This window comes from Zootoca vivipara, chromosome Z1 (genome assembly GCF_965207765.1).
Source record: "Zootoca vivipara chromosome Z1, rZooViv2.hap1.1, whole genome shotgun sequence".
NCBI lineage: Eukaryota > Metazoa > Chordata > Lepidosauria > Squamata > Lacertidae > Zootoca > Zootoca vivipara.
In genome coordinates, this window is record NC_142583.1 from 68,100,067 (window position 1) to 68,126,281 (window position 26,215).

Genomic DNA, 26,215 nt, shown 5'->3' on the forward strand with positions numbered 1-26,215 from the left:
TGGTGCAGTGAGAGAGACCTGGGATCGTCCTCACGGACAGGGGATGAGGAAGTGAATTTGCTTCCACTGTACCACTTCAGGTTGCAAGTGGGGATTCACACAGTTGAGTGCTCCTCCACAGGAAGACAATTAAGAATGAAATCCAGCACAGGGCCTCCCACCTAACAGAGTGCACCAATGGCCATGTTTGTCTCCTAACATGCTGTTCATGAGAACTAGACCAGAGAAGAAAGTAGTTATGGAACAAATAGAGCGGTTACAAAGTGAGAAAGGCTCAGACACAGCTGTAGTGAGCATGATATTGGGGGAAACAGGGGGAAAATAATAACAATAACAATAATAAATGTTATTATTTATACCCCAGCCATCTGCATGGGTTTCCCCAGCCACTCTGGGCAGTTCCCAACAAAATATAAAAACATCATAAAAAGTCAAATGTAAAAAACTTCTCAATACAGGAGGTGCCGAAATAGATATAGGTATGGATTTAGATGATATAGATATAGACGATATAGATACAAATATCAATATATACTTAGACTCACTTCAACTGATTTAGTATGCAGCATAGGAATCTGCCTTCCACTGGGTCAAACCATTGCTCCATCAAGCTCAGTATTGGCTACACTGACTTGCAGCAGGTCTCCAGCATTGTAGAATGGCCTGTCCTACATGGAGATGCAAGGGATTGACTCTGGGACTGTCTACATTCAATGTGGATTCTCTGTCACTGTGCTACTGCTCTCCTCTGTACTGGGAATGAGAGAATTCCCCTCTTTATGGTTCCTCTGCTTTGTGTTCCCTGCTCCCAAATTCCAGTTTAAACCGTAGAACTGCTAAAATCATTCTCAGAATCTAGAGTATGCAGATTTGGCCAAAGTTATAGGAAGCTTCCGCTCCTTTGGCCTCTTCCCTCATCTCACCTACACTACAACTCAACGAGAACATCACCGATAACAACCATGTATGTGGCTCCATCAGGATTCATTCTGTGCACAGTCACTTCCGCACACAGGGAAAATTATCATGCCAAAGGGATCTTGATGCAATTGTATGAAAAGAAGTTCTCAAACTATACTGGAAAGAGCCCTCTTGTGTCGTCTTGCAAATGAACAATGTAATACAGCGTGCACTTTTTTGGGGGAAAAAAAACAGGCATCTGCAATTAGGCACTCTCTGTCAGCACAGCACAGCAATTAGATCTTTTAAACTTTTTCCTTTTTCTTTTTGCATAAAAACCCTGAAAGGAGGGCTTGGCCAAATACGCATTTACTACAGGGCTGTTAGTACTTTATTATAATTCACGCTTTATTAAAGAGCACATTAAATATGCCATGGAACCATTTAATGTGTCTGCTGCAGATTTGCTTTATTGTGTTTTTATCATTGTGAATTAGTTTTATGAAAAGCAAATAGGCAAAATTTTGCATAATGCTGGACCTGAAATTTTAGCAATTATAGGTGTCTTTTTTATATATACTGAAAACTGAGCATGCCAGAATACAAAAGGATTTTTTTTTTGTTTAAAGCAAACACTCACCTTTTATTAATGAAGGGTCTAATGGAAATGGAGAGAATACTTAGCTGGTGATGGATTTGCATTGGGGAACTTTAGACCCACATCTGCTGCACATTGCATCAGTTTGTGTGATGTGTTTTATTAAATAATAATAATAATAATAATAATAATAATAATAATAATAATAATAAATAATAAATAAATAAAAACCAATCCACACCTCTAGGTGGTTTCATTGTCTGGGCTAACTGGCTATTAACAGGCAATTAAAAGGCTCTAATCCACAGCTTTATGAACATCCTGGTGCATATGCAGATCATCTGCAAAAGCAAGATTCCTTCCTTGCTCCCTCCAAAGGAAAAGGAGACTCCATGCCCACACCTCTGTGTCCTTATGGGACTCCTCCTTCCCCTGACATGAATGAGAGAGATATTGATGCCCCGGGTTACAGCTGGACAATATGAAGCCCTCCTGATGCTATTGGACTACAACTCCCATCAATACCAGCCAGCATGGTCAATGGTCAGGGGCAGGGGCGGATTTAGTTTTGATGAGGCCCTAAGCTACTGAAGGTAATGAGGCCCTTTATACGTCCAGCTGTCCTTTGTCGTCAACAAATTGTCACTGTTTTTTTGTGTTGAATATATGCTATATGGTAATTTAAGGACCTAATAGGTATCTAAAGCCATTTTCATATAACAAAATATGTATTTTATAAATGTAATTGTTACAGCTAGTCCATACAGAATGTAGGCACCCTATATATAGAACTGAGTGATATTTTAGGAAGCAGGCTACCAGGTGGGGCCCATGACTTACATTATAGAAGCCTACACATCACAAAACACTGTTGCTGTATGTAGGTTTTATTTTATTTTTTATCTTATATTTTGGAAATGTACATCCAGTTTTTTTCCTTTAGTTTTTTTTTTTTTTTTGGATAGCCCCCAAGAGAGTGGTGCCCTAAGCTATAGCTTGTTTAGCTTCTATGTAAATCTGGCACTGGTCGGGGGAGCTGGGAGTTGGAGCCTACATGTTGGATAGTTCTCTGCTCCCCAATTAAAGAGGTGCAACCAGGATATCTTACAGCAGTGGTTTTCAACTATATTTATAAAACACATGGCTTCCCTCAGAGAAGCAGGGGAGCCATAGTTTGTTAAGGGTACTTGGTACTGTTGCTCTGTGGGAGATAAACTACAGTTCTCTGAAGGAGGGTTGGGGGGGCATACAGTGGCGGAGAGCAGGCGGGGGCATGGCTGGCCCACATCCTGAGGGCGTGCAGCGTGCCCTGGGTGTGTGGCTTCCGCCTGTGGGGGGAGTGCCCAGCACGGGGGGGGGGAGCCTTGAAGGCACCCCACTGGGATCGTGGTGACGGGGTGGTGCGCTTCCCCGCCCCCCTCTTCGTCCGCCAGTGGGGACATATGCTCTAAAACAGGGGTGGCCAACTCCCAAGAGACTGCGATTTACTCACAAAGTTAAAAACTGGCAGTGATCTACCTCCTTTCTAGGGGTTCAGGTCAAAGTTGTTGAACTTTTTTAGGGAGGGGGAAAGCCACATTTTAGGGGTGCAGGGCAAAAACGATGAGCTTCTTTTAGGGGAGCCAAACTAGTTGAGCTTCTTTGGGGGGAGCCAGTGATCTACCACAGACGTCCAGTGATCTACTGGTAAATCACGATCTACCTGTTGGACGTGCCTGCTCTAAATGTATGAGGTGTGTGAAACTCTAGTTTCCTGAGAGCAGCAACTCACAACTCAACTAAGAATCCACTAAATATTGATTTCACACGTTCTGCTCTGAGAGAAACATGAAATCTCCAGGAAGAGGATGCTTTAAGGCTGCATTCAAGGAAGAAAGGTACGGCTTCATCAGTAAGGGTTGTATTAACCTTTCCCAAACTGTTTCCATAAAAAGATACCAAAACCATGGAGAACATAGCACACAGGATCAGTAACAGACTGCTGGGGGCTTATTGATGCTGATGGGGCCCAGCCCCACAATACACAATCCTACCCCACACAATTCCTTTTTTCTACTGCTGCCTCCACAGCAATGACAGCAATACCACTCACTGTGCTCCCTAGAGGGTCCACGGAGAAACATCTTCAAGGTAGACAGGGAGTGAAGCTTTTTAATACGAGCTAAGATGGGCTTCCATCAACAGTGACTGCTCACCAGCTTAATTTACCCAAAATGTATTGTCCTGGCCTATAAACTCTACAATTTTATAATCTTCATAATTCTAAAGGCCCCTGAGGCATTGCATTCTGGGTAAATTAAGGCGATGGGTGCTGAGCTTGCCTTCCCTTCAAAAGCAGCAGCAGCAGCACCCACCCACTGCCCCAATGGCCATCTGGGGCCTGTTGAGGAAACTTGGCACAGACAGGTTTGGCTGGTAATGGGCCTTTCTGAGCGCCTGGGCTCATGGCGAGTGCCCAACTTGGTTGAACACTGGCACCAGGCCCGATTGCCCATGGTTTGGAGCTATCAAACTTGCTTCAACATGTAGTGGTGGTGACTGGGTCGGAAGCAGCGCGATGCAAGCTTCGCCACAGGTCACAGGACTGATTGTTGATTGACCTTAAACGGAAAGAAAAAGAAAAGAGATGTAATGCACACCATTTGCTGTCCGCACTCACCTGTTTCGGAAAGCAACTTTGTCGCTTCTAGCACCTTCTCCGTGTAAACCCCAGCTTCATAGTTTTCCATCTCGGCGTTAATGATATGGATGACCCTGGCTGCACGGCCTCGGATTGCCCCTGCGGTCCTGTCCAGCGTGTCAACATCTCCCTCTTGCAGTGCAATCACACATTTGTTGACATCCTCCAGAATGTGGTTTTCTGCATGCAAACAGACACACAAGACAAATGTTTGCTGTGTGGCTCCTTTCAAAGAACGGTATGATCTGTCCTTTCAGCAAGGCTGCGAGACGGATCACAAACAAAATCCTAATTTACGGACGCATCTAGGGTAGGTGGGGATGGAATGAGATGACTGAGACAGGCCCAGTGCCCCTCAGTGAATCCTTGGGTGAACAAGATTAAAGTCCAGGTAGCCTACAGCTCAATATTTCACCAAGAAGTTTGGAGTTGGGCTAGCAGAGCCAAAATTAAAATAACGGAACGGGATATGACAGACTTCTGTCATATGAGACAAATGTGGATCTCTCCACAAGGCAGATGCCTCAATCCACTGGTTCACAGCTAGTGTAAAGGAGATCTGCTAGGAGTCACACTAGCAGTGCTGGTCACCATGACTCCCTCCCTAAGCACTGGCCTAGACTTCATTATTATAATCAGCACTGTTCATACCAGGAGAGATGAACGGGAGAGGGGAAAAACCCCCTGCAAATCCTCCTTAAAGAAAACCAAATCCTGTTCTCAGGGGAAATTATGCATTTCAATTTACTTATTTTGCATAAGCTTGTTCAGTTTGAATACTCAACTGGATATTTTGAGCTTTCATAAAATTTCAGGGTGTTTTTCCCTCTCCATTGTTGGCAAAGAATGGCAAACTTGTAGGACACAAATAAGAATATTAACAGCAGCAACAATAATAATGTTGCCAGATCCCTGCCCCCAAAGAGCATACAATATAAATGTCAGCAGCAACCAAGACAATAGAGGAAAGGAAGATTCAGCAGAGAGGAGGGAGAGGGCAGGTTTCATTCGTTCATTCATTCCCTGCCTTTTTCATTGATCAATGAGAGTCAAGGTAGTGTCAGGCATGTAGGAGTCACTTTGGTTGAGAGTTGAAACTAAGCAGGCTAGCCAACTGCATGCCTTATTTACTTGAGACATTTTATTCAACTCTTAAGATTTATTTACCAAGGACAAGGTATGAGGTCTGCATAACCCCAGTAGATAGTGCTGCTCAGGACCGCAGTACCTCAAGGACAGCCTCTTTCCATATGAACCTACCCAGTCCCTGAGATCATCCTCTGAGTCCCTTCTTTATGCGCCTCCTCCTCCTTGAGAGGTCCGGAGGGTGGCAACACGAGAACCGGAGCTTCTCTGCAGTGGCTCCCCATCTGTGGAATGCTCTCGTCAGGGAAGTTCACCTGGCGCCTTCTTTATATACCTTTAGGCGCCAGGCAAAAGCATTCCTTTTTAACCAGGCCTTTGGTTAACCTGATCGACATACCATACCCTTTCAAAATGTGGCTCTTTTTTGGGGGGTGCTATTGGATTACTGTCCTTATTTTGATTTTATATATTGTGAACTTTTCTGTGAACCACCCTGAGACCTCTGGGTATAGGCTGGTATATAAATTAAAACAAACAAACAAAAAATCAGCTAGCTGTCGGCAGCTAGATTCCAGTTGTGGGTGAACTACCACAAACCCTCAGACTAACACTCTATATTCTTTTAAATGTGTTTGCGGGAGGGGGTGCGGGAAGGCAGTGGTTATTGCTTTGTTTTCTTCTTGTTCTTGTTTTTATTATGCATTTGGTGTTCTTATCTTGTATCTTTACAGACCGACCTGAAATCTGCAGGTGAAGGGTGGTATACAAATTTAATAAATAATTATAAATAAAGATGCAGACACAAAGTTATTTACCATTGAAACAAAGGTATCGTACTTTTCCGTGTATAAGACTATGTTTTTTACTCTAAAATAATGTTCAAAATCTTGGCATAGTTCCTATCAGCAAAGGGTACTTGAGACTGCCAAATGGCAGCTATTTGCTTGGAACCACTGGAGTAAAAAACAAGGTTCAAGGGGAACAGATGGTCCCAGAGAAGGTGAGTCTCTGTCCCTGACCTTGCTGATTTTGGGAGGCGTGTGCCAACAGCTGAAGCTATTCCAAAATGCCTGCTTGATCCACAGTTGTCATTTGTGCACCTTTTACCATTTGTCTTAGAGCATTAGTTGCCGGGCAACTTCCTTTGCAAACCCTTCTGCTAGTTTTCAAAGTGCTTCTTGTGCTTTCCACAGCAATCCACAGCCAACAGAGTTATGGGGAAAAAAATTAGGGGGAAAAATTTGAAATGTTTAGGGCAAGGATTGAACATGTGGCTGCTGAAGCTCATTGCGACATTGACAGGCTCTCTCTTGGTCTGAATCAGATTAGGGATGGCAAAAAGAGTACTTATCCCATGTGCTGGTTACTTCAAGGCTGGATTACCGCAATGCCCTCTATGTGGGTCTTTCCTCACTTTGGACCTGGAAACTGTGGTTAGTGCAGAATGCTGCGGCATGACTGGTGCCAGGAGTGAGGCTTTGCCAGCATCTAACTCAGGCACCCCCAAACTCAGCCCTCCAGATGTTTTTGGCCTACAACTCCCATCATCCCTGGCTAACAGGACCAGTGGTCAGGGATGATGGGAACTGTAGTCCCAAAACATCTGGAGGGCAGAGTTTGGGGATGCCTAACTCCTGTACTCAGAGATCTGCTGATTTGCTACCAGGCCAGGTTCAAGGTGTTACTATTAGTTTATCAAGTCCATAACAAAATTGCCTTATTCCACATGTGCCCACTTGACCACTTTGATCGGCTGCTGTTTCAAATTGCTGCTGCTGTTTCAAATTGCTGTGTGTGTGTGTGTGTGTGTGTGTGTGTGTGTGTGTGATGTTGTTCTTATATATGCAATTGTTCCTTTTTTGGTTTTTCATAGTTTCATTGTATTGAAAAATCACTTAGAGATGCCCTAAGGAAAGTGATTCATGCTTTGATAAAGCTGGGCTTGGCTTATGAAGACTCATCCTGGAACAATTCCACCTGTTCATTTAATGGATGTTGTTTGGATGGTGTTACCTGAGACAGAGAGGAAATCATCCACAGAAGTGATGTCATCGACGGCCTCGGTGAGAACCCGCACTTGCTTCTCCCACTGGTCTTTGAAGACGTCCATGTTGTCTTGGGCCACTTTGCTTTGGGGCCTGGCAGCCAATGTCAGGGCTGCGTTTATCACCTATGAGTCAGAATTGGTTCTTGTGAGCAATGACAAAGAGAAAGAGAGAGAGAGAGAGACCCCCTTCTCAAGGGAAAAAAAGAACAATTTGATTAAAGACTACATTAAAAGCCCAGCTGTGTGCTTTGATCGCTCCGTTCATTAAGCGAGGCTCAGTATACAAATGCATTTTTCGCTATTTGGGCAAGGCAATCAACAATATAATGGAAGGCACAAGACTCTAATCTTCGTACCGGGTGTTTTTCTATGTCAAGCACCTTATGCTCTTTAATACTGCAGAAGGCTTCCAAGTATATACACGCACAGACATATTTTTCATGCACAAATATGGCTTACCTGTGGACACAGACTATCAATCTGGGTTGCTGCCATGCGGACTAATTTTACACCTTCTTCGTTATTGGAAATTGAACAGGCCAAATTGGCAACCTGCAATAAAAGCCAGCAAAATAAAAAATAAAAATGGGTTTGCTGGCAATATGGATAATTCTCCCCTCTCTCTTTTTTATCTGTATGGAAAAATGCCTAGGAACAAAGAAATTGCATGTTAAGGGTATTAGCTTTTTGTGAGCCTTCATCAATCTTGATCAGAAACCTCCCAGAGTGAAAGTAAGACCTAAAAGGGGGTAGAAAGTTCACTTACCAAATCTATCTTTGCTCCTGGCTGAAAGAACAAGCTGCTGAATCATGATGCAACATAATCAGAAAGACCGCCTATGCCTTGAGGTCCCTTAGGTAGGTAGGAATGGCCGAAGGTGTCAGTTTCAGGTTTCTAATTTTCTCAACCTTATCTTTAATTCTCCATATTTCTGTATCAGTTTTGACATTTTTTAAAAAGTTCTCATGAAAATGCCTCCGTAAATGCAAATTCACCCCCCCCTGGGACATTTTTGCAAAGCACGTTCCCCTGATATACAGTGGTACCTCGCAAGACGAATGCCCTGCAAGACGAATTTTTCGCAAGACGAATGCATCTTGCGATCTGATGGCGACTCACAAGATGAATTTGTTTTGTGAAAAAGTCATCTTGCGAATCGTGGTTTCCCATAGGAATGCATTGAAATTTAATTAATGCGTTCCCATGGGCAAAAAAAGAAATTTCAATGCATTCCTATGGGGAACCACGATTCGCAAGACGATTTTTTCGCAAAACGAATTGACTCGTGGAACGAATTAAATTGTCTTGCGAGGCACCACTTTTAATTCACTTTTGCATGCTAGTTTCATAAAAATATCTACTCTACACTAGCACACACATTTCCATAAACATTGCTTGGCTGGAGAACCACATTGCAAAATTTGGAGAAGTTTGCATTTTGAAGGATGGCTGTGTTTCAATTAACATATTGTTCCCAAGAGGTTGAATTAGATTAGGTAGATTCAACTTTAAATGTGAACTGAAACAAATTTCTCCCCCATTCCCATCCTAAGCTCAGGGAGCTTTGCGCTGAGAAAGAATGAGAAGTTCTGGTGCATTGGAAATGGTAATTATCAGAAGAATTATTCATGCTTGAACTCCCTCTGCCTCTCCTACACTTTTATTAACAATAAATGCAACATGTTATCTGGCCCTGGTTCAAATCCCATAAATATCCCATGTTGCTAATCTCTAGTGCTAATTTTGGATAGAGAACTGTGCCACACAGAATCATGGCAAATGATGTGGATCAAGTCCATTCAATCCAGTGTCCTGTTCTCACAGTGGCAGACCTGTAACTGGTTTTCAGAAGGTACTGTCTCTGACTGTTAGAGGCAGAGCACAGCCATCATGGCTAGTAGCCATTGGCAACCTTATCCTTCATGATATTGTTATCCACTGTTATTAAGACTGTGTTTTTCACAAATCACTGTGCCAACATGAACAGAAGCAAGAACTTCTCTCCCTCCAGATAGCATCCCCCCATAATAAAGTAAAATACAATATGTGCAACACTTAAGCTTTAAGAAGTTTAGAAGAGGAACTCCTGGCCTGAAAACTTTTTAACATTAATCAAACAAATAAGCAAAGCAAGTTGAGTGGCAGATGTGAAAAATGAAGCCAGATCTGGCTTGGGTATCTGAAAAGCTTATCGACTCCAAATTCTAATTCTCTATTAAAACAAAAAAAAACGTGTTTAATAAATATTCTGCTTGGGTATTATTTATTGTGCCCAGAGGCAAAGCTACCAGTTGGAAATGATTCATGAATGAGTTCAAATGCCTCTGTTCCTCTTTTGCCATTCCTTTGGTCTCCCCTCGTGGCATTAATCTGTTCCTGTTTCCAATGCACAGCACCATATAAGCCCGGATCCATCTGTTCAAGTAGCGTCCCCCCTCCACCTCCCCCAATTTCACTCCACTGTTATCAAGGACTCGACTTGCATGCATTGCCGTGTCAAGACCTATGGAAGCAACAGCCACTCTAGGCGCCAAGAAAAGCCTTCCAGACACATCCCGTCCCAGCTCTTGATTGAAACGTGAGGGATCTTGTTTTTATTTCAAAAGGAGACAAATGAATTGGCCTTTTCACTAACAGCCCTGCAGCGCCCACATCAGAAATGCTCCGTTAAGATGACAGGCTCCAGCTGATTTGCTGTGTTTGCTCGTCAGCTGCTGCTTTGCATACATCAAAGGATACCCCTAATCTTCATTAAAAAGCCCCCCAAAGCTACAGCAAACAGTAATTAGGATGCGAAGGCAGGGCTAGGAATTCAGATCTTTCAACTTAAAAGACAGTGCAGGATTGGGGGCCTTAAACACTAGCAAGGAACATTAAAGTTCAGATGGGCAGGGCAGACAGAGACATGTGCTTCTCCTGTTACAAAATAAACCATCTTTCAAGCTTCCTTTCCCCTTTTATGATCCTCAAGATGAAAGCACTGTCCTAAGGCTCCAAAAGCACTATATATATATCTAACCTATTCTTGAGTCCACTGAATATCACCTGAAAGCCACTTTAATGGCACCATAATAGGGTACCTTGAAATGGCAACAGAACCATCAAGCTGGTAGCAGGCTAAGAAAAGAGAAGCCTTTTCAATCCATCACTGGTGGGTCATCTTAGACTCTTTCTTTGTAGGGGTGGGGAATCACATGCTGAATACACTAATGCTTAGGTCTGACTTTAAGTGCTAGTGCTGTCCTGCTTTTTAGAAGCAACAATTCATCAATTTTCACCAAGCTAGGCTGCAGATTGAGTCAAGAGAGCCTTTCCCAGCCTCATGTTCTCTAGTTGTTTTCGACTGCAGCTACAGTTGGCCCCAGACTGTTGGGAGCTATAGTCCAAAACAGCTGGAGGGCACCAGGTTGGGTAAGGCTGTTTTAAGATATTAAAATGCGGGGGGGAGGATGGGTGTGAGACAAGGCACACAGACAACTATTTATCACACTCATGATTCATCATGGGGTGTAATGATGGAGAACCCTACTTGGAGGGTGTTTACCACTTCTTCATGGGAGTCCCACAAATATACTTCATTCTATTGAGTGGCAACCTGAGTGTCACAATGCTTTGAAAGAGCTTGCAATAAAAAAATGGATGAAACTTGGATGAAGGAATTGAGAGGATGCTCATCATCATCATCATCATCAGCAGCATCAAAAAAGTTGTTGTTTAGGTGTGTCCGACTCTTCGTGACCCCATGGACCAGACCACGCCAGGCACACCTGTCTTCCACTGCCTTCCGCAGTTTGGTCAAACTCATGTTAATAGCTTTGAGAACACTGTCCAACCATCTCGTCCTCTGTCATCCCCTTCTCCTTGTGCCCTCAACCTTTCCCAACATCAGGGCCTTTTCCAAGGAGTCTTCTCTTCTCACGAGGTGGCCAAAGTATTGCAGTCTCAGCTTCAGGATCTTAGATGACACCAAACTGGGAGGGCTAGCTAATGCCTCAGAAGACAGAATTTGATTCAAGATGACCTTAACAGATTGGGGAACTGGGCCCAAACTAAGAGAAATGATTTCAATAGGGACAAATGTCAGGTTCTGCACTTAGGAGTAGTCACCTTAGAAAAGGCACATTCTTGTGTCAATACTTTCCAAATATCTCATGGAGGAAGCACACAAAGAAGGGCCTTAGATGACAATCACAGGGTCTAGGTCGGTTCATATGGAAAGAGGTGGTCCTTGAGGTATGGTGGTCCTGAGCCGTTAAGGTGTTGTGGTTCAAAACCAGCACTTTGAGTTGGGCATGGAAACTAATCAGCAGCAAGTGCAGTATGGCCAGGATCAGTGTACTGTGCTCAAACCATTTTGCCCCAGTGAGCAACCTGGCTGCCGAATTCTGCACCAGCTGAAGTTTCCAAACTGCCTTCAGAGGCAGCCCTATGTATAATGCATTGCAGTAATCTAACCTACAGATTACCAGAGCATAGGTGGCAGAAGTTAAGCTAGCCATGTCCAGATAGGGGTGCAGCTGGGCCGCCAGCCGAAACTGATGGAAGGCACTCCATGCCACTTAGGCCATGTGGGCCTCAAGTGAAAGCAAAGGATCCAGAGTAAAGGCAAGGTAAAGGACCCCTGGACAGTTAAGTCCAGTCAAAGGTGACTATGGGGTGTGGCGCTCATCTCACCTTTGGGGGGGGGAGCCAGCGTTTGTCCACAGACACCTTTCTGGTTCATGTGGCCAGCATGAATAAACCACTTCTGGTGCAACGAGACACCGTGACTGAAGCCAGAGCACACGGAAACACTGTTTACCTTCCTGCCACAGTGGTACCTATTTGTCTACTTGCACTGCCGTGCTTTTGAACTGCTAGGTTGGCAGGAGCTGGGACAGCGCAAAGGGAGCTCACCCCGTCATGTGAATTCAAACCACTGACCTTCTGATCAGCAAGCTCAAGAGGCTCAGTGGCTCAGACCCATGTACCAATCCAGAAGTACCCCCAAGCTATGCACCCGCTCCTTCAGAGGCAGTGTAACCCGAGCTTCACTTTGTTGTCTCTCATCCAGTCCTTTACAGCAGTGTTTCTCAACCTTTTTTGGGCCACGGCACACTTGTTCCGTGAAAAAAATCACGAGGCACACCACCATAAAAAAAGTTAAAAAATTTAACTCTGTGCCGCCCTATATTATAATTATGACTGTAAGAAACACTTGCCAAATATTGCTTTCTGGCGGGTCAGTGTTGTGTATTGGCGGCCGCCAGGCTCATTTGCACTGAGCTTTGGGAAAGAGGAGGAGAAATATTGCTTTCCGGCGGGTCAGCGTTGTTTATTGGCGGCCGCTAGGCACGTGACAATGCAAATCGCCCTTCTCGTCGCCGCACGTCGCGGCACACCAGCCAGCGTCTCGCGGCACACTAGTGTGCCACGGAACAGCGGTTGAGAAACGCTGCTTTACAGAGCCAAGACATCAGTCCTGCACATCCACTGCCTTGCCTGCAGATGTAAAGGAGAGGTAGAACTGTGTGTCCTTAGCCTATTGTTGTCAATGTACTCCAAAACTCTGGAAAACCCCATGCTTAAGCAAAGGTTGGATCTGCCATGGATGCTGTATCTGAGATTCCTGCAATATAGTGGGTTGGGATAGATGAACCTCAGGTTCCCTTCCAAAGCTACAATTCTATGATTCTATGAACTGTAATAATACCTCTTGTTTGCCAGGATGGAGGATAGAGTTGTTTGGGGTACGTTGTTTTAGAAGTTGAACGCACACTCACACTATTGATCCAGATTCTACACCCACCCACACAGCATGTTTGCATCTTCGTCATATCTACTTCAGCCTTCAGGAACTGATCTAAGTCCATTTGTCACTGTGGGAGCAACAATGCATTTAAGGAGAACCAGGTTCTTGCCAACGCAAGTGGCCCATAAAATATATATGCATGCCAAGGTACCTGGCTAAATTGTTTCTAAATTAGTATTCATTAAGTGGCTCAAGCAGCTAAATGTGTGCTTTTTGTAAGGCTGATTCAACAGAAGAAGAAGAAAGGACTTTTTATTAGAAGGTCACAGAGATTAGCTCTGCAACTGGACAGCTGACTCAGCTAGGAAAACAAAGTCCATGGAGGGAATTACTATTACTATTACTGTTACAACCAATGATTGTTAATTCCACAAACAGGTATAAAAGAAAAATAAGCTATTTAGCACCATGCAGGTAAGTTGGTTTCTTGCACTGTGAACTTTCAAGCCACATTCATCAAAAGCAAAAAGTGAATTGAGGAGGCAGGGAATGTGGAAAGGTGGGAGGAAGGGGCAAGACCTTATAGATGATTATTTGGAAAACTGGTGCAGGCTAGACCAGGCTTATCTTGGGTTTCATCTGGAGTGGAGGGCAAGGCAAAACTGGGAGGGAACAATCCAGAATAAATTCTCCTTCTTGCTCAGCCCAGCGAGCAAGACTGTTGAACATATAAATGGTGTCCTCTGTCTGGTGAGAACAGGGACTTATCTCATTCTGGAGAAGTTCAGCCTTTGATGATTCTCCCGGTGAGCACAGCTGGACACACCATTTCCTACCTCTCAATTTGGCAGCAAGTAATTCTGCATTGAGTTTGGGGAGACCAGTGCATTCTACTGTTAAAATGTTGGGCCCACAACAAAAGGGGTGGGGTGGTGATTAGTGGCGGTCTTTGGGCTTTTAAATTTCAGTGGCCCCTTGTGCGATGCCAAAATTTGACACACACCCTGCCTCTCACACTCTGTTCTAAATCCTTATTTTGGTGCCCCCTGCGGCACCCTCTCAGCTCTGCACCCAGTCCAGTGTGGTTGAACCGTTCACACTCACTTAAATATGCCTCTGGTGGAATTGCAAAAGAACTGAGTGTGTCACACAAGCCTTTCGCTCTCTTGCTCCCCTTCCCCATACTGGTCCATCTTCCATGCCACTCCTCTGCTGTTTTCCTCATTTTGCTGCCTTTTCTTCCTCTTTGCTTGGATGCTTATCCTGCCATTTCCTGCTCTCTCTCTCTCTCTCTCTCTCTCTCTCTCTCTCTCTCTCTCTCTCTCTCTCTCTCTCCTCCTTTACAGCCCTCCCACTCTCATGTCCTTGTTCACCTCTTCCCCCTTGTCTATTGTCATCCCTGTCTCTGTCGACCCCACCTCCCTCCCTCCCACTTCTCAGTTCCTCCTACCAGCTGCATCTGGTTCTGCCCTCATCGCTCTCCTTCACCCCTTCCCTGCCCCCTCGCCTCCTACTCTGTTTTATCCTGTCTTCATCCCACCTCCTTCCTCCTCTAAGCTGCTCCATCCCCTCCATCTCTTCCCTTCCGCTATTTCCCTTATATCTTCTGGTACTTCCTGCTTCCTCCTCTGATCAAATGCAGACAATGGCTCTGTGCAGTCTGCTGTGCAAGCCTTCATTCCAGTGGATTCACCTGACAAGAGACCTGGGTTATTTATGCATGTGATGCATGCATAGTGCTTTTTAAGAGTTTGGAGAGAATCTGCCCTCTTTGCTATTCCTTCTTTCTTTCCTCCCTCCCTCCCTTCTTTCCTTCCTCTTGCTAATCTTGGTGTTCTCCTAAGCAGACAAAGATCTTCCACTTGGACTGCATCAGGGCGGGTATGCACCCTTAAACATTACTATTATAGGAAAGCATGTCCCATAGTGCAACCCATTCACTGTGTCTGCTGTCCTCATTCTAGATGAGTGCAGTTGAGTACACAACTAGTCCATAGCCACCTAGGTACAGATTTCCAGCAGGTTTGGGATTCACTTATCTTATTTTGGAAATTAAATACCCTGCTCCACTTTTCCGCATGGTGATCTGTAGCATCTATAATTGGGGATTCCATTTTATATGAAAGCAACAGATGGACAAGTCAACCATAGCTCATTTTCGAATGACTCATAAATAAGTCAAAACATTTCCCCCCAAAATGGAACATGGCCATTTTATTTCTGAAACAGTCTGAAATAGATGCCACTAGGCAACTTTTGAGAGTCAGGGATCACTTATCACTCCATTGAAATACCAGGGGACAACAAAAGAGATTTAAAGGTGTTCTCAAGGCAAATCAAAACAAATATAGTATAAGCGCTGATAACTGGGAAACACTAGCCTGCGAGTGGCAAAACATCTCATTGAACTTAGTAGGATAGGATTGTGCTGTAGGTGGAAGAACTTTGATGAATCTGTATGAGCAAAAAACCCTGTTGTGGTGGAATCCATCCCAATGCAAAGGACTCTCTGGAAAGGTGAGTGTTAGATGACAGTGGAAAGGTGAGTGTTCACTCTCCACCAACCTACAAGCCTTGTGACCCTAGCGTCTTATTTGAGGTGTGCATTATGAGATCCCAAAGCTTTTACCCGAGCCAAAGGCCAGAAAGTTCCACTGGCATCTTTCCTCCTACAAACATATTAAGAGTTTGGGGTGGACTAAGGAACCCCCCTCTCTTCCCTGCCAAATGCCACCCCAACATTATACACAGCCCCTGCCCCTGCCAACAGGGACTGATGGGGAAATAGTGTTGGAAGCGACAGGGAGAAATTAAGGTGATTGATTTATTTTCTAAGGCACACGGATAAACACTTTTTACTTCCTGATGGTGCACATTTATGCTCCTTCAATTCGCAGAAGAAAAATTTATTACTCCTATCTGACAGAATTCCTTCTGCGAAGGTCAGAGATAAATGGGCACATCCATCTCCTTTTACCTGTCTTCCCCCAAATTGAGGGTTCTTTTCCAATGTTCAATCTGAGAATGGAGTAAAGGGGGGTGCTGGTGTGTTGTTGTTTTTACCCCCACTCCACCAGCAGTTCTACCTGATTATTTATTTTCCATACTGAAAAGAAAGCACTGAACAAACAGTGCAATGAGAAACAAGCAAGGAGCAAGAGATGTTTAACCGTCTCCGATGTTGAAGGGGGAAAATCTGCAAACCCACCTCCCACACAAAGAACACAGTGCTTGCGAATGGGCACGAAATCTTCCCAGATACGTTGGTGTGCCTTCAACTTTCCTATGAAGTCATGACCAATTTTCTGCAGCGCACACTGTGACAGGACAAAGCAAAGATTAACTCCGTGCCAAACAGAGGCAAGATTTTAATAACATAGCTTCTGTGTTGTTGTTCTTTTCAATGGATGGGAGATGATTTGAATCATTGCATGGTTGGCATTATTTAATCAATCTGTTTATTTCTATTTACAGCCACTGCAATATACTACCATACATAGAGTGTTGGGGCGGGGAGGGGGGACAGGACCCGAGGGTTTTCTTGGACTGGATTGGAGGGTCCACAGCCTGAGATATGTCTGCATGCTTCCCAGTGAGTAGACAGAAATGCACACTAGGCACAGAGGGAGGTACTTGTAATTGAATGCCTTCATATAAAGGACATATCACCATTTTTACCCACTGTACTACTACACACTACACACTCCCATACCTCCAGGCAAGAGCTGCCCTGAGAAATGCCCTGTTCACTGCCTCCTGCACTTGTTGCACATTTCTTTGATGAAAATAGAGACACCTTATTTTTAATAATCATCATAATAATAATAATAATGATAATAATAATAGTTTAATTATTTATACCCAGCCCATCTTACTGGGCTGCCACAGCCAATCTAGGTGGTTTCCAACATATATAAAAACATAATAAAACTTATCGACATTAAAAACTTCCCTATATGGGCTGTCTTCAGATGTCATCTAAAGGTTGTATATTCAGGTAGGTAGCCATGTTGGTCTGACACAGTCAAAAAAATTTTTAGAAATATGAAAAAAATTGTCCAGTGACACCTTAGACACCAACTAATTTTTTTCTGGGACCACAAGAAAACTTATACCCAGAACAAACTTAGTTGGTCTCTAAGGTGCCACTGTACAGTTTGATTTTTTTATATATATAAAAAAGGTTGTATCTTGTCATCTTGGCTTAGAAGTCGCATAACTCCATACCTTCCAACATTTCGCCAATGAAAATAGGGATATTAAGGGAAAGTGGTACTATCTGGGATGGGATCAAATCATAAACTGGAATGGCTTCTGTAAATCCAGGACTGTCCCCGGAAAATAGGGACCCTCGGATGGTCTGCCACTGTCTTTAGCATGCCAGGGTTTCCCTGGGCAACCTTCAGTTGCCTCAGGCAGTGGCAGCAGGCATCATTTTCCATTTTGCCTCAGGTGGCAAAGCATCCTGGGTCGACCCTGGTTCAAGGGCATACTGTGGTCAGGTATAATCACTTGTTTTAGCGATGAACAGGGCTAGTGGAGTGTCTGACCTATGGAGAGTCCCAGGGGCCAGACAGAGAGATCTGGAGGGGTGCATTCAGCCCCCAGATCTGAGGTTTCCATATCCCTGGTGTACAGGATCTACACCCTATACTGCAGGAAGATATTCAGAGTTACTGCATCCAGTGCTTCAGAGTCACTGGGCAGCCTTGATTGACCCTTTTACATGAGGGGAAGACAACATTAGTGTTTCGGAGTGCAGTTCCAGTAAGCCCCATCGAGTATGGTCAAACAAGGTGGAAGTTCACCACATCTCAAAAGTAGAACATTGGTGAGCCCTGCCCTACATGATTGCCAGTGGGATGAAGAAGCACCACCACCAAAACAGTGGGGATTGAACACATACACCATTGACTTGAATAGATGCAACTTACATGAGGTCATTAAATGCACTTAAAATGAGGAGCACAGCTGCAGAGCCATTTTGGGTGCTGCCATGATTGCAGAAATGAGAATGGCTACCTTTGTGAAGTTCCACATAGCCCCCCGCCCCCTGCAGTCTTCATCACGCTGCAAGCCCCACCAACCAGCCCACACATGGCTCTATGTTTCTGACCCAGGTTTAAGAGCTACTTTGAGCTTGCTATTTGACCTTCCGAACCACTGCATGGAAGGCATACCCCAAGGTGCAATGAAGGATTATTTGTTTTCCCTCTTGTAGATAAGGAACGATGAAGTGAGTGTTGCTCAGACCAACCTTTGCTTGCTTGTTTGTGTTTTTTTGCAAATGGCACGATGCAAACAGAATTATTGCTGTAACTTCAGAAGTTCTGCATCAACAAATACAGAAAAAAGGGAGGAAATCCCACCTTTCTAGCTGAGATCTGATAGTGGTATAGGAAGATTCTGGAGCAAACAGCCAAGAGATTCAGCTTCTCTCTTAAAGATTCTTCTTAGAGTTAAGACTCACCATGTAAGCTTGAAATAAGAGTTTTAGATTTATTCCTCAAATACTTCAGCAACACCACCACCCCGAAAAAATGTTGCTATTTTATTTTTTTAAAGGTGCAGGCGGGGGAGGGGGGGACAGACAAATCTACAACATGGGGCGGGGGATAGAACAATTTATTGTAGACTCTGGCTATTCCAACATTAATCACTGAATGCACTGAATACATACATATCTCTAAATTATGGGATGTCTAAATTAAAGTATGCATTTTTTCCAGGTTTTGGCTACAGTTTAATCTTTATTAGAGAGCTAACGGAACTGTACAAATTTTCAGCTGAGCAGTAAACCAAGCCATATGGCCTATCTGATTAAGGACTGCTACGGGGATAATATCCCTGATTAGGCCTCAGTCCTCAGAGATTTGCAGTTTAACTCATGAAAGCAGATTACCTTTTTCGAAGAAGCATTATTAGCTCGTAAATACATAAGACCGTTTGCACATAATTGTGCTGCCTTTCTCTCCATTTCAAAGCCCTCTGATTAGATGGCTTCTCTTGCGCTGCTTAAACAAGCAAACAAAAAATTAAAAACATTTCAGGCCGACTAAACGCAATTTTTGTAATGATTTTCTAATAAGCATAACTTAAAAGAAATATTTTCAGCAACCCACTCTTGTGCAGCACAAAACAGGAAAGAAAACACTAATTGGTTTTTTATTATTATTAAAAAATGCATAAGTTTCCAAATGGGGCTCTAGATTAAAGAAAAAGATGATCTGCTAAAACATGAATTTAGCTGTTGATGTCTGAATGCTCTTGATAATTTTACTACAAGAGCTAATCCCAACCTAGCATTTCTCCTTCAGAGAAGAATATCTATGAAGGGCCAAAGCTCAGAGGTTTAGCATCTGTCTTGAATGCAGAAGGTCTGCGGTTCAATACCCATTATTCCAGGCACAGCTGGAAATGTCCCCTGCCTGAAACCCTGGAGACTTGCTGCCAATCAATGTGGACCAAATATGTAGCAGCTTTGGTCCTCCAGATGTTGTTGAATTGCAGCTCCCATCACCCCTGGCCATTGACCATGTTTGCTAGGGCCAAATGTTCCCTGCCCCTGGTGGAGACAATACAGAGCTAAATGGACCAATGGTCTGACTCCGTATAAGGCAGCTTGCCAAGTTCCTATTCATGGAAGGATACTGGGTCATTTCTTCATTGCATTAATTGAGAACTACACTGTGGCTGTATTCTATTTAAATCTGAAAAGATGGCACTTGCTGCCCTCTATAGCAGGCAAGAGCAGATGGAGGATTTCCATTCCGTTTTGGCTAGCTGAAGGTTTGCTGTTTGTGAGTGCAAGAGTGCATTTTCCTGCCAAACCACTGGGGGACGAAGGCCCAACTCTTCAGTCTAATCCTCAATTTTAATTCCAGCAGGGATGGAACACCTTGGACTGAAGCTTACACATAGCTATTTGCTCTTGCATGCCTAACACAACAGCTGTGATTTGAAAGAGGATTTCAAAAATATCATTTCCCTGTTTTCCCTTACTCTGAATCTTGTATTTGCTTCCTTGCAAACAAAAGTGACACAGCAAACTCAAACTTTCTCATCTGCAAAAGGGGATATGTAAATTTCTTCATGGTAAGGAGGCCGTCATTTTATCTTTGATGGGGGAAGTGGGTGGTTTTCTCATTGCAACCAAAACGGCAACCCCAATGCACAAGAGTGTTGGTGGAGTGTAAGCTCTTGGGTAGCCATTTCCCAGAAGAAATGCATCTCTTGGGGGACTTTTTCGTGACTTTCACAATGCACAAGGCGATTGCTCAAACACAGTTTTAAGGAGGACTATGGCAGATCCCAGATTATTGAGTCCTGGCCAAACCATACTTAATCATTGAACAGAGAACCAAAGTCTCCATTTTAGTACCCATTTGTGAGTAGTGCTTGAATTTCAGGGAAATTGTGTCTTAGAGATTTCTCAATCTGGTGGTGTTACCTTGGAGCCTGATGTAAAAAACATCTGACAAAATTTGAGCACTTGAATCCTTGGACAATGGTAACACTAAGGTTCTGGATCTAGACGAGAAAGAGAAAAATAACAGACTGGAAAGGGTCTTATGTCTATGAAAAGTAGGCATTGGGACTTAGTTATGATTTAATGAACTATATTTGCATGGACTTTAACTTTTTGATGTGCTTTATTAATGTATCTGAAACTTTGTGGGTAGAATAAGAGCAAGGAGGATATACCCTGCCCTGTGGGTTAAATCACAGAGCCTAGGGGCTTGCCAATCAGAAGGCCAGCGGTTCAAATCCCCACGACAGGGTGAGCTCCTGTTGCTCGGTCCCAGCTCCTGCCAACCTAGCAGTTCAAAAGCATGTCAAAGTGCAAGTAGATAAATAGGGACCGCTCCGGCGGGAAGGTAAACGGCGTTTCCGTGTGCTGCTCTGGTTCGCCAGAAGCGGCTTAGTCATGCTGGCCACATGACCTGGAAGCTGTACGCTGGCTCCCTTGGCCAATAGAGCGAGATGAGCACCGCAACCCCAGAGTCGGTCACGAGTGGACCTAATGGTCAGGGGTCCCTTTACCTTTTTACCCTGCCCTCAAATTGTCTGAACAAATGCACTGTACAGAGTGTGTTTACTTGAAAAGAGAGCTTTTCATAGCCTCTGATATTTGAAGGCATCTGACCTAATAGGTTCTGGAGCCAGGTAGGTGGTTATGACCTCTGATAGCACTGTCCCCCCCTCTCTCTCTCTCTCTCTCTCTCTCTCTCTCTCTCTCTGTGTGTGTGTGTGTGTGTGTGTGTGTGTGTTTTCCCTGTCTGTTATCCAAAAGGAAACCGTTTGTGTGACTCAAAGTAAAGAAGAGGGCACACAGAGGACACATGGTAAACAAGAACTTTTAACATCAAGAGGCCTAGAGAGAAAAGGCCATACAGCAGGGGTCAGCAAACTTTTTCAGCAGGGGGCCGGTCCACTGTCCCTCAGACCTTGTGGGGGGCCGGACTATATTTTGAAAAAAAATGAACGAATTCCTATGCCCCACAAATGATCCAGAGATGCATTTTAAATAAAAGGACGCATTCTCCTCATGTAAAAACACCAGGCAGGCCCCACAAATAACCCAGAGATGCATTTTAAATAAAAGGACACATTCTACTCATGTAAAAACATGGTGATTCCCGGACCATCCGCGGGCCGGATTTAGAAGGCGATTGGGCCGCATCCGGCCCCTGGGCCTTAGTTTGGGGACCCTGCCATACAGCATATTGCTGCTTGCAACATAGAACTGAAATTGAAGGCACCATGCCTGAGAGAACTTTCTAGTATGGCAAGCTAGGAGGGACAATACATTGCAATGAAGGTGGGAAAGCTAAAGAGGAACTCTCCCCGGCAAAATAAAAAGCCAGCCCAATGACAACTGAGCATGTTCAGTGGTCATTAAATGCTGACAGTTAGTTGGTGGGATAGAGATTGAAAACTAGGAAAGGAAGAATGCAATGGATTTATCCTGGAGAAGGGTGTGGCTATCTGAATGGAACTTTGAACAGGAATGTCCCTCACTGCAACAATGTTTAGAATCTTGTTGCTAAAGAAACTTCATCAGCACCTACAGATATGCAACTTTCGCTTTCAAAAACCAAAGTAATTGATATTTGCAGTGTATGCCTTCCTCTCTGTTAAAACCACCTACAATCCTCTCCCATCTACGTATACATTTCTGCAAGTTGCATTGCTAATTTATCTTGACTTTTCCTCTAAGCAGATTGCTAAAGGCAATGTGATATCTAAGAGCAACATATATTTAAACAAAATGTTAATATCTTTATTTTTAGACACAATGGTTCTTGCGTTAATATAACACTGAATGATTAAGACTAAGTGGTGATATTTTCCTTCTGTTGAGGAAAACAAGAAAGGGCTGTAATTTGAACCTTAAAATGTGAATGGTTAAACAAACCTAAGCATTTATTCTGGTGACAACTAATGATGTATTCGGAAAGCCTCAGCATTAAATGCCAAAAGAAATTTAACTAAGAATCCGCTTTCTAACTAACATAACTTTTAATAGTTTTTTTTTTGTGTGTGTATACTTGTGCACATACTTGGGTTTGTGTATGCTGTCAATGGCTACTAGCCATTATGATGGGGTTCAAGGAATCTGATCCCCCTCCCTCACAGCGGGTGGCTAGTAATTGGAAAGACAAGAAGCTCTTACCAAGGTATTTTATTCAATATTCACAGAGAGAGACGCAGCATGCTCTCTCTAAGATAATGGCTTTGCTCCGAGTAATCTCCTCCCCCCCTTACCTTCTCAGTCATCAACAGCTCTACCTTCCTTATGGTGTCTGCTTAGGGACAATTGTCTCTGGGTTCTCTGCTCTCCTACTTTCATTGCTCCCTGGCTTCTGGGAGAAAGCGGGTCTGGAGAGCTCTCTAGTGATAATGTGTCAGCAAGCTGTTCCTGCTCTGATACTCCCATTATTTCCCAGCTTTGCCCCTCTTCTATCTATGAGCTGTGACCCTCTGCAAATCACCATTATAAATCTATACTGTCCTCTCCTCTCCACCATTCCTTCTTAGTCCAGTCCCTGACAAGTATCAGAGGTGGTATAACTCTGAATGCTGGCTGCTGGGAATCATAAGTGGGGAGAGGGCTGTTGTGCTCAGGTTTTGCTTGCAGGCTTCCCATCAGGGCATCTGTTTGGCCACTATGAGATGCCCTGTGTGGTGTAGTGGTTAAGAGCGGTAGACTCGTAATCTGGTGAACCGGGTTCGCTTCCCTGCTCCTCCACATGCAGCTGCTGGGTGACCTTGGGCTAGTCACACTTCTCTGAAGTCTCTCAGCCTCACTCACCTCACAGAGTGTTTGTTGTGGGGAGGAAGGGAAAGGAGATTGTTAGCCGCTTTGAGACTCCTTCGGGTGGTGATAAAGTGGGATAGCAAATCCAAACTCTTCACTATGAGAGCAGGATGCTGGACTAGATGAGCCTTTGGCCTGATCCAACAGGACTCTTCTCTTATTTGTTTATTTTCAATTTAAATACAACACATAAAGGTGCTTTTTTTAAAAAGGTGAAGAAAGAGGAAACAAAGAAAAAAAGTAAAGTATATCAATAGAAACAATTGTTAACAATTATAATTTTTAACCTACTGTATTTTGTTTAAACAAATTCCAAATTTCACAGAATCAAAGAATCATAGAATTGTGGAGTTGGAAGGGACCCCAAGGGTCATCTAGTCCAACCTCCTGCAATGCAGGAATCTCAACTAAAGCATCCATGACAGATGGCTTAAAAACTTCCAATAAAGGAGAGTCCACAACCTCCCAAGGGAGACCATTCCAATGTTGAACAGCCCTTACTATCAGAATTTCATTATACTTGTTCATGCAGTCTACATCAATAAGCAATTGGCTCACAGGTGGCAAGCATAATCAGGTCTTCAATCCATTGAATAAATGGATCAACAGGACTCTTATGCACACATACATTTATCACGGCAAGTCAAGCAATATTGTGTTCAGGGCTGGCCCAAGTCATTTTGGCACCTGACACAAATCACAAAATGCCCCCCACCCTAAAAAATAAAAAAGCCAGGGAAGAAGTGAGCTGGGGATCTACAACAGCAACAAGGGCGAAGAGTGACAATCTACATGTGATGTGTTCCTTGGAGGCTGGATTTGTTGCCCCTGCGGATCCTGCTGCCAAAGGCGATCACTTCACCTTGCCTCATAGGCGGGTTGGCCCTGATTATGCTGGTCTCCAAACCACTCTCATAACAGCCACAGGAAACTTTGACAACATACTTAGGAAAAAGTTTCCCAGGTGGTGGAGTCACAACTTAAAAGGCTTTCTCCCTTTTAGCAGCTACCCCAGAGGGGGACCTGGAGAAGGGCCTAGATGAAGAACTAAGGGTCTCGGTTGGCTCATGTTATAATAGGCATCACAGAAGCTACTGGGGTTCTGAGCCATAAAGATCTTTAATGCTCAAAGCCACCACTTTGAATTGTGTTCAGAAGCAAACAGTAAGCCTGTATTGCCTTCACAGAACTGGTGCTATGTGATCCATTCACCTCAAATATGTGGACAATTGGGCAGCTACATTCTACACTGGTCGAAATTTCCGAACCATTTTCGAAAGGAGCTCCGTAGAAAGCCCATTGCAATAATCCAGTCTTGAGGTTTATCAGTGGATAGATAACTGTAGCCAAACAAATGAATCTCAAGTATCCTTTAGGAACCCAGAGTAATCAGATCTTAGCAACCCCTCTCCAAGACACTTAGACTACTCTACAGCTCTTCCGGAGGAAATAGTTTAGTTGGTAGTCATTATCAAGGTATGGAAAGTCAGTAAACTTTAGAGCTCTCCCAACAAAGCCTTTGGTATTGTTGTTGAGTACATCCTTGAACTTGGCATGCTTCATCCCACCAAGGACTTTTTCATATTCCCCCAAAAGTGTGCAACATTCAAAATCCAGTTTTTGTGCCAGTTCTGAGGCTGCTTTGGAGCTCCATTTCCCAGGGATTATTTTTGAATTCAAATGTTGGTGGCCCTAAGAACAGCACAAGAGGGAATATGCAACAACACCACCTCCCTCTGTATTTTTATTTTGTTTTAGTATTTTAAAAAGGCCAGCCAGTTGAAATGTCTTAGTGACTGTACAGTATGCAGCAAATAAAATGAACTGTGAAGGCCGTTAAGGCTGTATATGCATCCTCCAGGATCATCTTTTTAAAAAATGATTTATAGTGTTATCAGCAAGCGTTACCACATTAGAAGAAGAAGAAAGAGCCAATGCGTAAAAAGAAGCTTCGAACATTGATGCAAACCACATGACTGAGATGGGATGGGAAGAAATCCCTTCCCACTCTGATTTATTTTTTAAAAAATGCTTTATTGGTTTTTAAAAACTATGTAACAAATGTAACGAACAGAAAAGAAGAAGAAGATCAAATAAACAAACATTTGTTCCATAGTTAGTGGTTGTTATTGAAATTGAAATTGAAATACTTTATTGTCACTTGTACAATATGAGCACCCCCACTCAGCTAACTTAGTCTTAATTCTCCTCATTTACTGACACACACACACCAAACCCGAAAGTCAGTTGCCCCGTTGTTATCTTTTCATTCAGCAGCCTAACAGACCACTTTATATATCACACTTAATAATTACTTAGTAATGAATACTCTGATTTTTGTGCAGGTTCTGCTTTGTTGACAGACAGCAGGACATGAGATCTGGTCTTAGGCTGCTGCTGTCAGTTATGGGAGCAACGGTTCCACTCTGCCATATGAAGATGCTTCATCAAAGTCTGCTCATTACTCCAGCTAACCCACAATGGTCTATTCTGACGAGGAAACAGCCTTCCGGGATCTCATGCAGGGTTCCCCCCTCCCCCCGGTCCTACCAACTGAGATTCTTCAACTGGAGTTGTCGGAGCCTGAAACTGGGAGATTATAAATGCAAGACATGTGGTTTGCCACCTAACTGCAGCAGCCTCCATAGTGGGGTTGGTTCTGAACCCCTAGAACAGGAAAAAAAAATAAAAGTACTAAGGTATACCAAGCCAATCTGTGAAGAAAATGGGTCAGAGATGGACAATTCTGCTTCTCCTTTCTCCCTTCCTCCCCTCCGAAGTACAGCTCCCCATCTGCAAACTTGGGGGCGGGGGGGGGGGCACACCAACTCAGAAGATAAAGACTAAAGCC

The 26,215-nt window shown here is 43.7% G+C and overlaps 1 protein-coding gene across 4 annotated transcripts in view; it reads right to left on the reverse strand.

Moving 5' to 3' along the window:
• The window catches only part of CTNNA2 (catenin alpha 2), a 512,597-nt gene that overhangs the window by 73,399 nt on the left and 412,983 nt on the right, over positions 1–26,215 (reverse strand). For all 4 annotated transcript variants that reach the window (XM_035103046.3, XM_088660663.1, XM_035103044.3 and 1 more), the window contains 3 exons: positions 7,771–7,863; positions 7,278–7,434; positions 4,158–4,358 (listed from right to left, as the gene is read on the reverse strand). In XM_035103046.3, coding sequence (XP_034958937.1) covers positions 4,158–4,358; positions 7,278–7,434; positions 7,771–7,863 — 451 coding nt within the window. The remainder of the gene's footprint in view (positions 1–4,157; positions 4,359–7,277; positions 7,435–7,770; positions 7,864–26,215) is intronic.